The 14,217-nt window shown below is 43.5% G+C and overlaps 1 protein-coding gene across 4 annotated transcripts in view; it reads left to right on the top strand.

The window, feature by feature from the left end:
* Positions 1–14,217, top strand: part of LOC146855927 (uncharacterized) — a 651,622-nt gene that overhangs the window by 273,207 nt on the left and 364,198 nt on the right. For all 4 annotated transcript variants that reach the window (XM_085653872.1, XM_085653873.1, XM_085653876.1 and 1 more), the window contains 2 exons: positions 2,568–2,822; positions 5,245–5,520. In XM_085653872.1, coding sequence (XP_085509998.1) covers positions 2,568–2,822; positions 5,245–5,520 — 531 coding nt within the window. The remainder of the gene's footprint in view (positions 1–2,567; positions 2,823–5,244; positions 5,521–14,217) is intronic.

Genomic DNA, 14,217 nt, shown 5'->3' on the forward strand with positions numbered 1-14,217 from the left:
TCCCTGGGTCGTGTGGGGGGGCTCAAGTCCCCCCACACAGGTCTATTTTTTTTTTTAAAAAGCCCCGGGCGTGGCGGTCCCTGGGGCTGCGGAGAGGGCTGTGTCCCCCCGCAAATATTTATAGAAAGCCCCGTTGGGTGGTGGTCCCCGGGGCAACAGGGGTCCCCCTGGGCCCCCGCAACTATTTTTGCACATGCCCCTGGGACTTGGCCCACCCGGGGGATAATTAATAATGAAGCGTGGGAGTCTGCTTTTTTTTTTTTCGTTTTTGCGGCTGGATCCGCGCACCCAGCGCATATTCTTTTGATTTTTCTTTCTTTTTTTTTTTGATTTTTTTTCTTTTTTTTTTGTTGATTTTTGCAATGCTTTTTTGGGCCCTGGGGGTACTTGTGGGACCCCCTGAGCAGGCCTAGGGGGGTCAGGGTGTTTATACCCTGCCCCCTTTTTTTTTTTTTTTTTTTTTTTTTTTGCCTTTGTTTTTCTGTTTTCTTGTGCCTCGGTTCTACCGAGGCACAAGATGGCTGCCAACACTTCCTGGTTTGGAGTGTTGACAGCCAATTACAATGTAGCGCGTGATCGGGAGGGTGCGCGGATCCTCCGTGGCCATAGATATCACTATCTTTATTTCTTAATTTCTCAAAAACTATTGAACGGATTTACACCATTTTTAAAAGGACGCTTTCTGAGCCAAGCAGTACCTTTTTGCAAAATTTGGTGTAATTCCGTTCAGCAGTTCGGGCTGTAGCCTGTTCCAAACTTTCCTATGGGAAATAACATGGAGAAAACATGTTTTGGGACCCCCTTTTTTCTCGGCCCTCGCTTGATAAATCACCCCCAAACTTTCAGGATAGGAGCTGACCGGAGCGCCTTACCAGTTTTAAAAATTTCACGAAGATTCGTCATCCGGCGCCAAAGTTATTGGGAAAAGAATGTTACGAATTTCCTATGGATAATAGGTCCTAACTATAACTACCTACTGGCGACCGCCAGTAGGTAATATATATATATATATTGATGATAGAGTAAGAGTGAGAGAGAGTGTTAAGGGTTTTGGGGTGGGTAGAGGTGTTAGAGTGGTAAGGGTGTTTTTAGGATTTAGTGGTGGGTAAAGGCTTTGGGTTTTAAGGTTATATTTATGATTTAGGGGTGAGTAAAGGTATTGGATTATAAGGGTGTTTTTAGGGTTATGGGGTGGGCAAGAATATAGAATGGTAAAGGTATTTTAGGTTTAGGGGTGGGTAAGAGTATAGGGTGATAAAGGTGTTTTAGGTTTAGGGGTATAGGATAGTAAGGGTGTTTTTAAGGTTTAGGGTAGGTAAGGGTATTTTGGTTGTAAGGGTGTTTTTAGGGTTTACTGGTGGGTAAGGGAATTGGGTAGTAAGAGTTATTGGGATGTTTTAGGGGTGAGTAAGGGTATGGGGAGCAAAGGGTTTTTTGTAGGGTTTGGAGCAATGGGTGGGTAAGTTTGTTAATACTTGGGCATTATGTGTAATATCTGAATATTAATTCTATAGCAATTTATAAGTTGCATTACAAAATATAGGGATGCAGGGGGTTAGGGGCAAAGATTTGGTAAGTGTCTTGAAACTTCGAAGTCCAGTATTTATTTTTCATGTGAGAAATAAACTTGCAAATAATATCTTAAATATTTGGATATATACATTTTTTATTCAGAGTTGGAGTGTCTTTGTGCGTTTAGGTTGACTTTATTATTCTGACTCCCATTCATCAGTAGGTTGCAGTGTTACTCTGGGAGTGAAACACTGGCACTTTCATACAACCATATTTAGCCACTTCTCTAAGTAGGCAGGGAGGTAAACCCAGGAAAGCATAGTGAACTGTAAAAGATTTATTTGAATACATCATGTACGTGTATCAACAAAGAAGCGTATTTTTATGCATTTATCTTTTTTGTGTGAACTGTAACTGAGGTAAGCATCTCCTGAAGGTACCATTGTGTTAACACATCGGGGCACGTATTTTGAAAATGGCACAATGCCTGGTCTGCGCCGCGCTGTAAATTTAACAGCGTGCACCAGCTGCAGACCTGGTCAATGCGCCTTATTACAGAAAATGTGTGCCCCCCAGGACACACGAGTTGATTGTTTATAGTCTGTAGATGAGGATTAAACAGTCCTAAAATGATTTATTTGTGAGTGAGCGATCTAGATCAGTGGTTCAATTTTCCTTCATATTAAACAGAAATGTTTACTTATTGGCAAGTTTCCTCCTCTTTCTTAAATTTACTTTTAGGCGAAAATGCCTCCATGTAAACAGAATTCCAATGGCCAGTGTGGCACACCCTTTATTCTTTTGTCTGTCTCTTCTTTGTCTTGACTTCCACCATATCTGCCAGGCTTTGATGATGTACCACATGAGCCGGTCAGGGTCAATGACAAACTGCTGTAAAAGTGATGTCCAATTTATGGTATCGCATGTTCCACAGAGAGAGCGAGTTTCACTCACCTTTTCCTACCTGCAGTGTATTTTTGTTTTAAATATAGCTTTGCTTGCTCCTTCCATCTCCACAACCACTTGAAGGTCGTCTTGTGTTTTTGTCTCCACAGGTCCCAATGAAATCATCGATGTGTCACACAATAGAACCACGGATGGCATCTTCTTCTCTTGGACCACACCGACTGTGTATCATTTCATTCATGTCACCGTGGGGGGGAAGCTGCATGGGATTACCAGAAACAACAGTTACTTGGTTACGGGGTTGCCAAGTTGTACAGAGCACATATATACACTAGAAGCATTGTGCGGAAAGTCAAGTAGCGGCATTGTGACTATAAGGGATTACACAGCTTATGAGAATGTAGGCACGTATTGTACGTTTGGGTTCCAGGTTTTGACAAAAAGGTTTTGTTACCTGATGTGTATGGTTGTGAGTGGCTAACCTTACACAACAGGGATATTTTCCAAGACATTCTGAGTGCGTCATGGATAGTTCATTTGTTTCTCCACACACTTGAGACCCTGAGGCAGAAACCATTCCCTGTGTCCAGACCAGTGTAAAGTGGGTGGATTCCTGCTGACTTCCACCCTCACATTCTCCTCATCCCCTACATCGCTTATGGTGCTTCAACACAAACAAAATCTGTGATGTTTTACCACACTCCCTATCATCCCTCCCTGTTCTCACAACTTGACTTCTAAAATAATAATCAGGATCCCAGTTTTACATTATTACTGTTTTCTACAGATAAATTCAGCTTTTTGCCTGTCTGAGGCATAAATTGGAGATTATTTTTTGGGGAATGTCTCTAAATTCTGTCAGTCCCACGACTACCAGGCAAAAGGCTGCATGGATTTACAGGTAGGGGGGTTAAAAAGACAAAAAATGTCCTAATGAGGTTAAAACCGCTGTAGATGTGCCAAAGGGTGATCCTAAAATGTTCTCATTTGAGTGTATTAATTTATTATCAGAGTATTCATATCATTAAAACATGTCAGGCATTCAAGTATGAGTGTAGGGAAATTTGCTAATTTCAATTTCATTTTTCACGAACACCCCCCCAAAAATATGGATAAACTTATGATTATAAATAAAAAATCAATATACATTGATACAGGTGGAAGTGTTAAAAAAAAAAAAAATACCAGAAGCCCTAATAATGAATTATATTGCTAGTTCTAACCAATGCTGGAGAATTGTTGTTGCTTCCATCCATGCATTTGTCTGCATGCTGAACCTCCCCACTCACTAACAGGAGAGGGTGTGACTGCTTGGACTGGTGGACTGCAGCACTTGTGTCAGACTCAGGTGCTGCAGCACAGTTGTCGTTCTGCCTCCTCTGCTGGCTTCATTGGCATACACCATTTATTTCTCATTTCATTTTAATCTCTGGGAGAGTATGTGAATGCAGATCCATTTCATCACTATAGTCATTACGGGTCTAGATACAACGAGCATAGTGAACTGATGTCTTTAACTGGAAAAATGTAATGGGACACCTCAAATGTGAGTGCTTGTTAAATCCTTGTCCCCACCCCCCTTACTTGGAGCAGCTTCCATGTGTCAGTTCTTCTACTGCTGCCTTTCAAAGCTTAATTTGCTTAATTGTGCAAGGACAACACAGAGTCCAAGAGTTTGAGGTCTGGCTTATGGGAGCCCTCAGTGCAGCATCCCTACACCAGAAAACACAAAAATATATTTTCTCCCAAAATATGACATATCCGTATGTCAAGCCTTGACTGCTTCACTAACAGATTTGCTACATTACAAGCAAAGGAACAGAAGACACTTTTTTGGGATAACGTTTGTTGTAGGCTAGCAAGGTACTATCTTAAGGATGCAGCTACACCTCAGTGTAAGAGGTCTTCAAAGAAGAGTAGAATCTGAAACAATGGAGATTAATGGTGCTTAATTAGGGCGGTAATTCTGAAAGTGCAGATCAAAAATCTGAATAGCCTAAAGCTGACAGAACTGGAACTGGTTTATAAAGATAGCTGATGTTGGACTGCAGGATGGTCTAATGTTTATTTCCACTCTTGTAGTTGATTTAAGTTGCTGTACTCTGGAAGGTTATATGCCTTTTTCGTATATAATAGCGAATACGCCCGGTGTTACGATGCTCTCAAGTGTCTAGTTCACATTTAAAAAAAGTAATAGATAAAAATTGAAGTGCACTGTAATAATACCAAAATTACGGACATTTACATTTTCGTCGCTTTTTCAATTGTCTGCTTTTGAGTCGTTTCCATTGTTTTAACGTGTCGAAGTGCAATTGTTTATAACCATAGTTCTTAAACCCACGGGTCGGGACTTTGGTGGTTTCAGAAGAAGACGTGATGTGAGCTGGTGAGACCAAATCAGTTAATGAACATTTTGTAAAGCTTGAAGTTGAAGGTGTTTGGGTCAGGACTCCCATTGAATCCTGGTTACTAAAAGAAAATTAACTCAAAACCCGTATGTAAGAAAAATTATTTACCATAGTTCTTAATTTTATAATTAAGATTCCAGAATGTGTAATGGAAAAAGCCACACTACTACAGAACGTGTATCGGTTTTATATTTTATTAGCTTTATTGATTTACAACGAGAGAATATTTCTGAGGTGGTGTTTGCCTAATGATATGTAAAGGAGATAGAAAATGGGGGGGACACGTAGTCCAGTCTTCTATAGAAATTAATTGGTCCATAAGCTTGATGTGCTTGTCACATGCATAGCTGATAGAAGCTCGAATATTTGTACACTGCCACCTTTTTTTAATCTACTCAAATTCTTCTCTAAATTCCAGGTCCCAGTTCAATATCTTCACTGAAAATCCAGCTGAATGGGAAAGGAACTCTACCTGTAGTCACCTGGAAATCTCTTTCAGGGCCCAATGCCACGTTTACCTATCGACTTCGTGAAACTGCAAATGATACAGTGGAAGTTGGTGAAGCTTCTACCACAACTATGCTGCTCACAAACGTGAAAAATAATACAGAATATTTCTTAGAAGTATTTGAAAATTGTCTGGGAGAATTGGGAAAACCGGCATCTATCAAATTTGTTTCGTACTATATTGAAAGTAAGCATTATTTTTATTCATATTTATACACACACACCTAAGAAATGCACATGAAACTATTATTTTAAATCCATCTTTATTCAAAAATTAAAATTATAACATCTACCCAGAGCTCCACATGTTTTAATTTCTGGGTCTCTCTGGAACACCCAAAGCAACAATGATCTAAATGTGTTCAAAAGCTGAAATCTTAGAAAACTGTTGTATTGTTCTCCTATTCCGCTTCTTCAAAATTTCTCCTCACGAAGCCATATTCCTCTGTTCTGACTTGCACACCTGAAATATATACAGAATTTCTGAATAGGAATATATTTGTATCACCAGGTCTTCGTAACGGGCATTATGGCATTCTAATGAATGATGACTAGGAACACCCACCAGCTCATTTAAAAAAAAAAAAAAAAACTGGTTTTATTCTATTCCTTTAGCATACAATGTATAATCCTAGAACCTTCCAGAAGATGACAAAAACTATGTAATGACATTAAATTACTTTGCAGGGTGGATTGTGCTGCCTCAATTAATATTTAGGGCCATACAATATTTACAAATTTCATTAGAACTTTCAATAATGTCTGTGAACATTTCCATAAGGTGGGTGACAATCCAAAATGATTCTTGGTTTTGTTATGTTTTGCCATTACCCAATTTAGTATTCATACCTGTTGAGCTTCAGACTACTCGGAGATCCATGAAGTATGTACCTTCATTCACCATGCTAGTCTGGTTGTGTTTTTTGTCCTCCTACTGCTGACATTACACATAGAGAAAACTTGCCGTTCAGAAGGCAGTACCATAGTGCTGCATAGTTGCTTCTTTCCTCCAGAACGTATTTAACCAGCGGAACATAAGTCCAAAAAGGTGGAATAATCATCAGAGAGGAAGGATACCAAATCCATTTTTTTTACCTCTGAAAGGGATACCAGACATAGTGATCATAGCCCATACTACCTCTGTATCAAGTAGTACAAAGGTGCCCGCACCACAGAAGTCAAATCAATATCCACACCAGTTTCAACCAATCATCCAGAGAAGGGAGAACCTATTGAATCCACTTCATACACACACAGCTGAACATATGCCAAAGAACCAGTTAGAAAAGCAGCATCTGAGCTAGTCTGCTGTATAGTGTATGATATGGCGGAATACCAAAAATATCTATAGCTCTGGTAGAGAAGTGGAAATATTCTGGAAGGTCCTGTAAATTGTTGCAAATGTGCCTGTTCCTGGTGCAGGAGTGGAAATATTCGTGTATAGCCAGCTGTGCGTCTGAGTCTTTCCTACACTTTGCAGGTGAGAATGTTGAACTAAAGGAATTTGGTTGGTGATTGTGGGCAGACAACTGAGATGAAGATCTAATCTGACAGCATCTTGTTAGTTGATGTAATTCTATCTGGCTGGTAACTGAGAATCATCTATGTCTATCGTAAGGAATATCCATTCCTGTAAGACACCAAATGGAAAGAGGTTTTGGACCTTGCACACTGTGAAGGAAACTAATCGTTCATTGTCCATGATGATTTTAATGCAAAAATGGACATTCATGTGACACAAACATGGATAAATAAAAACAAATTAACTGACAGTATCTGTAATATACCACATAATTTTCCAATAAGGGATTTTGGGGAAGTTGAGGAAGCGATTAGCGTTCTGCCCACAGGCAAGGCTGTTGGCGAAGATACTATCCTGCTTGAATTTTATAGAATCTTTAAAGATGTACTGGTTCCTGTCTTCCTTGAACTATGCAATAAAATCATTCAAGGGGAGGATGCCCACTCCTCCTGGAATATTACCAATATTATAGTCTTTCCAAAATAGGGGAAATCGGTAGATGATAGGAGTTCATATTGGCCTATATCGCTGATTAATGCTGATGCAAAAATCTTCTAAAAAATCCTTGCCTCTTGCCTGGCTCTAGTTATTCACCTTTTAGCCTCGTAGCAACAGCAAAGCTTTGTCCCTGGCCGAGACACGGTTGCTCATATTAATACAGCTATTGCTGCATTTCATGTCTCTGGCCAATTAAATCAGCATATAGGGATGATGATGTTGGACTCCGAGAAGGCCTTTGAGCTCCTGCAATGAGTTCAACCATGCCCCCCCCCCCGGGGGCATGACGGCACAAGTCGGTATGACTGCAGGGGTTCATCCCAGTGGACAAGTCCCAACACACACTATAGCACAACATGGCAACGGGGTGGCTCAAGTGTGGGTCCATCCAGGTGGGGTAGCACAATCTCCTCTGGTCGCTGTCCCCACATCACAAGCACATACCAGTAGTAGACTGGCTATTCCTGGTCCGGTGCCAAATACATTAGCGGTGCCGGAAGCAATCTCAACAACACAGACCCCTCCCACCGTCAGCCCACTGCTTTTCGGCTCAGCAACTCCAGCGTTGGCTCCGTCTGCAGCCATGACGTTGCACGTGCCTGGAGAGACGAGAAGATTTTTAAAGGGGAGTACATTGATGTTTTTGACCTCATCAACGCTCGGGTGGTCCCAAAGAGAAGCAGAGCAGGCAAGGAGGAAGAGTTTAAGCAAAAGAAGGTATGGGTGGACTGGCCCATCAAGTATTTGGTGATGGGGTTTTCTATTTACTCAGCTATCATGGTAGAGAGCTTCCCTGCAGTGGCCGCACAACCTTTCAGCTATATATCACTGATTCACAGTGCTGCTTCCGAATTCCAGGGCTCTACCTGGTTCCAGTATGATACGAAATTTAGGCTGATGAAGGCGGTACAGCCCGAAATGGCATGGGACCAACGACAAATTACCAACTGGCACACGTAATTCTATATAGCACCGACAGTTGCCAGAACCCCTCATTCCATTCGATTTGACAAAGGGGCATGTGACAAGAAGCAGGAATGTTGGCAGTTTAACAAAAAAGAATGCAGTAGAGGGTCCGCTTGCAAATTCAAACACCTATGTTCCTACTGTGTAATCCAGGGTCACTCAGAGAGCAATGGCTTCAAGAAGCAGGGAAAGTGAAGGGATCAGCAACCCCCCAAAGTCGCTTACTCCGGTCACCAGGGAAAAGTTCCCACCTGCATTTGTTTGTATTTGCTGGCTCACCTTATTGGCAGATATGATTCTTGGCATGATGCTCATCTGTTATTTTATGGGTTCAAATATGGATTCCTCATTCCATCCACTACCCCCCCAGTTAACCAGCTGTCAGTGTTGCGCAATCCAGAGATTATTAGAGAAAAATCATGAGAGGTGCGGGTGGGAAGAGTAGCTGACTCCTTTACAGAAATCCCAAAGCAAGATCTAGTGTGTTCTCCATTGAGGTTGGTCCCTAAGAAAGAAGCAGGGAAGTTCTGCCTCATTCACAACCTTTCATTTCTGCCGGGGTCTTCAGTTAACGACAGGTTAGATCCAGGACTGTGCACTGTCCGGTACACTACCTTTGACACAGCAATTCACAAGCTACAGAGATTGGGTAAGGGCGCCTTGAGGGCGAATCTGATAAAGAAGCCCCCTTCGGCCTCTTGCCTGTACATCCAGATGACACTCGCATGCTGGGCTTTACATTTGAAGGGAGTTTCTTTGTTGATCTTTGTATGCCAATGGGTTGTTCTATCCCCTGCTCCGTATTTGAGTCATTTAGTCATTTCTTGGAGAGGGCAGTGAAAAATCTGGTGTCTTCCTTGGCTGTGGTACATTATTTGGATGTCTTCTCGGGCTCATCGGCAGATGGGAAGGCCTTGATGGGTTTCCAACAGTTGGCTAAGGCCTTAGGGGTGCCTTTGGCAGTGGATAAGACAGAGGGTCCCGCTACTTGCATGACTTTCCTGGGCATTGAGAGAGACAAATTAGCTGGAGTGTGCAGGCTTCCACAAGAGAAGGAGTCGGTTTTCAGGGCTTCCATTGAAGAATGTCTAGCTGCCCGGAAGGTTACCTTGCATCAATTGCAAGTATTAGCTGGGCAAATAAATTTCGCCCTCAGGGTGATACCTATGGGCTGGGTGTTTTCTAAGAACATTGCCATTGCAATGGCCTGGCTACAGGCAAAACACCACCACACCAGATTGTCTTCAGAGGTGAAAGAAGAGTTGCACACCTAGAAAAGGTTCTTGGTTTAATTCAATGGTATTCTGCTTTGGCAACAACCAGCCCAATCCAACGCGGAGGTGGCGCTTTTTACAGATGCAGCAGTCGGGGTAGGGTTTGGCGCGGTTTTGGGCATGACTTGGTGCATAAAACACTGGCCCATAGAATGGATGTCCTCAGGGTTAACACGCAATGTGACATTCTTGGAGCTATTTCCTATCATCATGACACTACACCTTTGGGGCTCCTTTTTGGCAAACAAGAGTATCGTGTTATGGTCAGACAGCATGTCTGCAGTGATGGTAATCAATAACCAGAGGGCCAAATGCCCATTGCTGCTTTGTTTGCTTAAAGAACTCCTCAGCTGCTGCCTGGCGCGTAACGTGTATTTTATTGCTAAACATGTGCCAGGTGTAGACAATGCAGTCGCTGACACCCTGTCTCGTTCTACGTTGGCAGAATTCCCAGCGAGATGGCCACAAGCAGACAACAGGATGCTGGTTTTCCCAGAGGAGTTGTCGAAACTTGTGCCCCGTTGACCCCGATCTTATAGTCGCTTCCTTGGCCCCCAAGACTAAAAGTATGTACGAGAATGCATGGCGGGTCTATATGTCGTCCTTTTGTCCATCTGAGGTTAACGAGCGATTCACACTACAGGGAGTTTTACAATTTTTGGTCAAACAGAAAAGGGATGGGAAGTTATTAGCTCTTGTTAGGAGGCAGTTGTCTGCGATTGCCTTCTTCGCGGGGTTTGAAGTGGTCACTGACCCGACCAAGGATCCCAGGGTGCGACAGGCGGGAAAGGGATGGGAACGTCTAGCCCCGGGGGGCTAAGGAGCGTAGGAGGCCTATTGATGTGGACAGATTGTCCCGTATTATAGGGATACTACCCCAGGTTTATGCATCCCCTTATGATGTATGCCTGTTAAGCTTAGCATATTCCCTTGCTTTCTTTGGGGCACTCAGAGTTTCAGAACTAATATCTTCATAAAGAGTGGACTTAAGCGGGGGAGGCAACTTATCGGATGTCATCATAGCAGGAGACATTCTACAGGTCAGGTTGAGGAGATCTCAGACAGATCTGTTGGAGCAGGGAGCGTGGGTGTGCTTGCGCGCTGCCCTGGTGGCCTCTTATTATCCAGTGGCTCTTATGCAGGCACTTTTTCACATGCGAGCGGAGTGTGGGGATACCTGGCTGTTACATGTGGATGGCTCCCAATTGACCAGATTCCAGTTCACACGCTTGTGTAAGCGCGCCTTGACCTTGCTGGGTAAAGAAACGTCACAGTTCACTTCTCACTCCTTTCGCATTGGGCCAGCCACAACTACAGCCTCGATAGGTCTGCCACTGGATACAATAAAAAGGGTCAGCAGGTGGAGGACATCGTGCTTTGAGCGTTATGTGATGCCTTAATGGCATAAGTAGGGAGGGTGGTTCGTCCATACTTACTCCTCCTCCAGACTGTGATTAGTGATTTTCCCCGCCTTTTCTCTTTTTCCCTACAGTCAGCTGGCAGCCACAGATACAGATGTGCTGGTGTGGCCATTCTTTTGTGTGCAGGGCAGCACAGTATTTCCACAGATCGGAATTGGAGAGCGTACAATTGGCAATGGGCTTTGAGCACCACTGGGTAGGGATTGGGGGGCAGTGGTTAAGCGATCGGTTCGATCACTTGTGGGGCAGATTGGAAAACGTTAGTATTCCTATCCCGGATGTCCTAGTCATCCATGCAGGGGGTCATGACATGATCTCTTCAGGCCGGAGTGGGGTTAAGGAGGAATTATTGTCAATGCTTTCTTGGGTAAGGAACCTGTTGCTAGCTACTGTCATGCTTTGGTCAGAGGAAATACCACGTTGGGAATGGCCCTGGGGTGCACCTGTGCAAGTGGTGAAACGTTCAGTTAAGAAATTGAATCATGAGGTTCCTAAGATATTGGCTGGCTCCTCGCTACACACGATCAGGCACAATGTGATTCAGGCATCCAAAACAGAACTATATCTCAAGCATGGGGTACATCTGTCTAACAAGGGTCAGGTGCTATTTATTCAGACCCTTTTAGGGGGCATTGCAGGGGTGTCGCATGGTCAAGCTATAGGATGGGGAGGGCGAGAGTGTCAGCGAGCTCCTCACCCCGTGGCTGGGTCCTTGGCAGAAAAATGGCTGGGGATACTGAGATGTGGACTCTTCTTTGTATGGACTGGCTGACCCTTAGGACAGGGTGAGCATTCAGTGGGGCTCCAGGCTGGTGGGAGGCGGGACTGACCTGCTGGTGGTCCTGGACTCTCCTGCCCTACCAGAGATGCCTGGGTGTGTGTTAAGAAATTTTGGGGGTTCCCTGTGGTCAGGAACCCCAGTGGTGCCAAGGCAATATGCGGTACCCTGGTGGTAGTACCGCTGAAATGAAGGGCTAAAAGGTAGTACCAATAAAATGACTGCCGGTCAATGTGTTGCATCAGTGCTGTCAGAAACCCTGGGTGGTACCCAGGGGTCCGTGCAAGTTGGGGCCTGCTGGCACAGTGAGCAACTGAGAGTTAAGCATAATTTGCATGTCTTGATGGTTTAGCCAATGTATATAATAGAAATACAATATTTTGCATAAACGTAAGCTTTAATATGCTTGCTTCTTCTGGGCCATTCATAAGGTAATTGAACAGGTGTGTTTTTCACTTATGCTTGAATAATGTTCAAATTAATAAAGTAAAGATATATCTAGAAATGTGTACCTTAAAGTGAAATAAAGGACTACGCCGTGGATGAACAACAATCCGTGTTTTGTCATTCTGTGGTTCAGGATTGTTGGGAGGGGATTTAACAATAGGTGGGGCGATTCGCATGTCGTATGCATACTATATAGCATTACCTGTGCTGCTCCTTCTGGGTGATGAGGAGCCCTGCCCGTCACAAGACTGATGACTTTATTTGTGGCAGCTGCGTGAGGATAGGTTTGAAACTGCTAGCTGCTGCCAGTGCTAGCCAGAGCAATTGGAGGCCTGTGAGGAGTAGATTTGAAACAGCATAAATAATGCTTTCAAGATTTAATAAGATTTTTACTTTTATCTAGGGCATGCAGGGAGCAATTATTTTATGTTTAGTCAACTCTAGCATTTTAATCAGTAATATCGGATTTGATCATTAAGTTTTTGCATATTTGTGTTTTACCAAAAGGTTTTTCTGATTTATAGTTTTAACGCCATGATTTTGGGGCTGTTTTTCCCATTAATGGTTCACTGGTGGGCTTTGTTGTGTGTCAATAATAAGTAATTACTCTCTTTTGCTGTAAATTAGAGGCGGCTTTCTTGCAGTTTTTTACGAGCCATATCATGTACCTGTCGATGTTTTGTGACGTGTTTTCACTGTCAGTCACTTAAATTAGCACCATTTACTTCCATATACCCGTCAGTGCAGCCTCCCCTGTTGGTAACAGTTGATTATAGATAGAGCTGGGAGGTGCTGTTCTATACAGTAGATTACAAACAGACAGGGTCGTCACAAGTGGGGGCGGACAGCCAAGGCTCTTTACCCCCGATCCTGCTTTTTAGGTAATCCCTAGCGATACAGGGCATGCGCTGCTCGCTTGCGAGATCTATTGTTGTCGGTTTGGTTTTGGAGGTGGGGTTGGTGACCGCCCTGTCTCCCTTAGGCCCCGCCCACCCGGACTGGATTTGTCTCTGTTGTTCGTCATGCGCGCCCAAGGCGGTGGGCGTCTAGCCACTTGAGGTTGGCATGTTGTGTCCTTGCCTCACGCTCGAGCCCCCCTTTTCTGAGAGGCTTAGTAGTAAAGAAGCTAAGGATCGATATTGCGTTCTGGATGCTGCACCAAAACATGGTGCATGCTGGGATTTGTAGGAAATATGTGCAGTGGATGAAGCATATAGAATGGATATTTTTGCGTGACTTTCTTCTAGTAATTGGATTTTTTTCTGCCGTACCACTCAGAGGTTCCCTCTTCAGCTCTTCTGAGGACACAAAGACTGTGGCGCAAGAAGCACCTGCAGAGAGCTGCTCTGTGAATACATTTTCCAGCTATCGCAACAAGAATTTTAGATTCTATTAAGGACACAGAGGCGAGGATTATGCTTTCTCAATTCCTGTACTGAACTCAGCAGCCAATGAAAAGTGAACTACATAAGTAAAAAACATCACAACCCATGAGGCTTTGAACCACGCCTCCTCATAGTAGCCAATGGCAATCAGACAAAGCATACAAAACAGAGGGACACTTCCTTGTCTTCCTCTTTCTTTGCGAAAATCAGTCTATAAATCCGAACGAAAAACATCACAGGAACTTCAACTCTCAACGGAGAGAAAACACAGTTTCTTTACAGAGAATATAGTCACCCAGTCCAGGGAAAAATCAGCTTCTCAAAAGGGCAATCCGCTTCCCGTCGGAGTAGAAATTAAGATCTTGTTATGGCCCTTTCTCAGTCTTGAGATCAACCTCTTCGTACATGGGAAAAGTCATCTCCAGCCGGAGCATCACGTCAATTCTTGTTAGAGTAATTTCCTGAAAATAGAGACAAGGTTGAAAAAGGGGAAAACCCACAACTGATTTCTTAAGGGTGGGCAATACTCTGTTCTGAATATAACAACAATACAACTTAACAGTTGATGCTACTGTCCCAACGGGTGGGATAAT

Source organism: Triturus cristatus, chromosome 4_1 (genome assembly GCF_964204655.1).
Source record: "Triturus cristatus chromosome 4_1, aTriCri1.1, whole genome shotgun sequence".
Taxonomy (NCBI): Eukaryota; Metazoa; Chordata; class Amphibia; order Caudata; family Salamandridae; genus Triturus; species Triturus cristatus.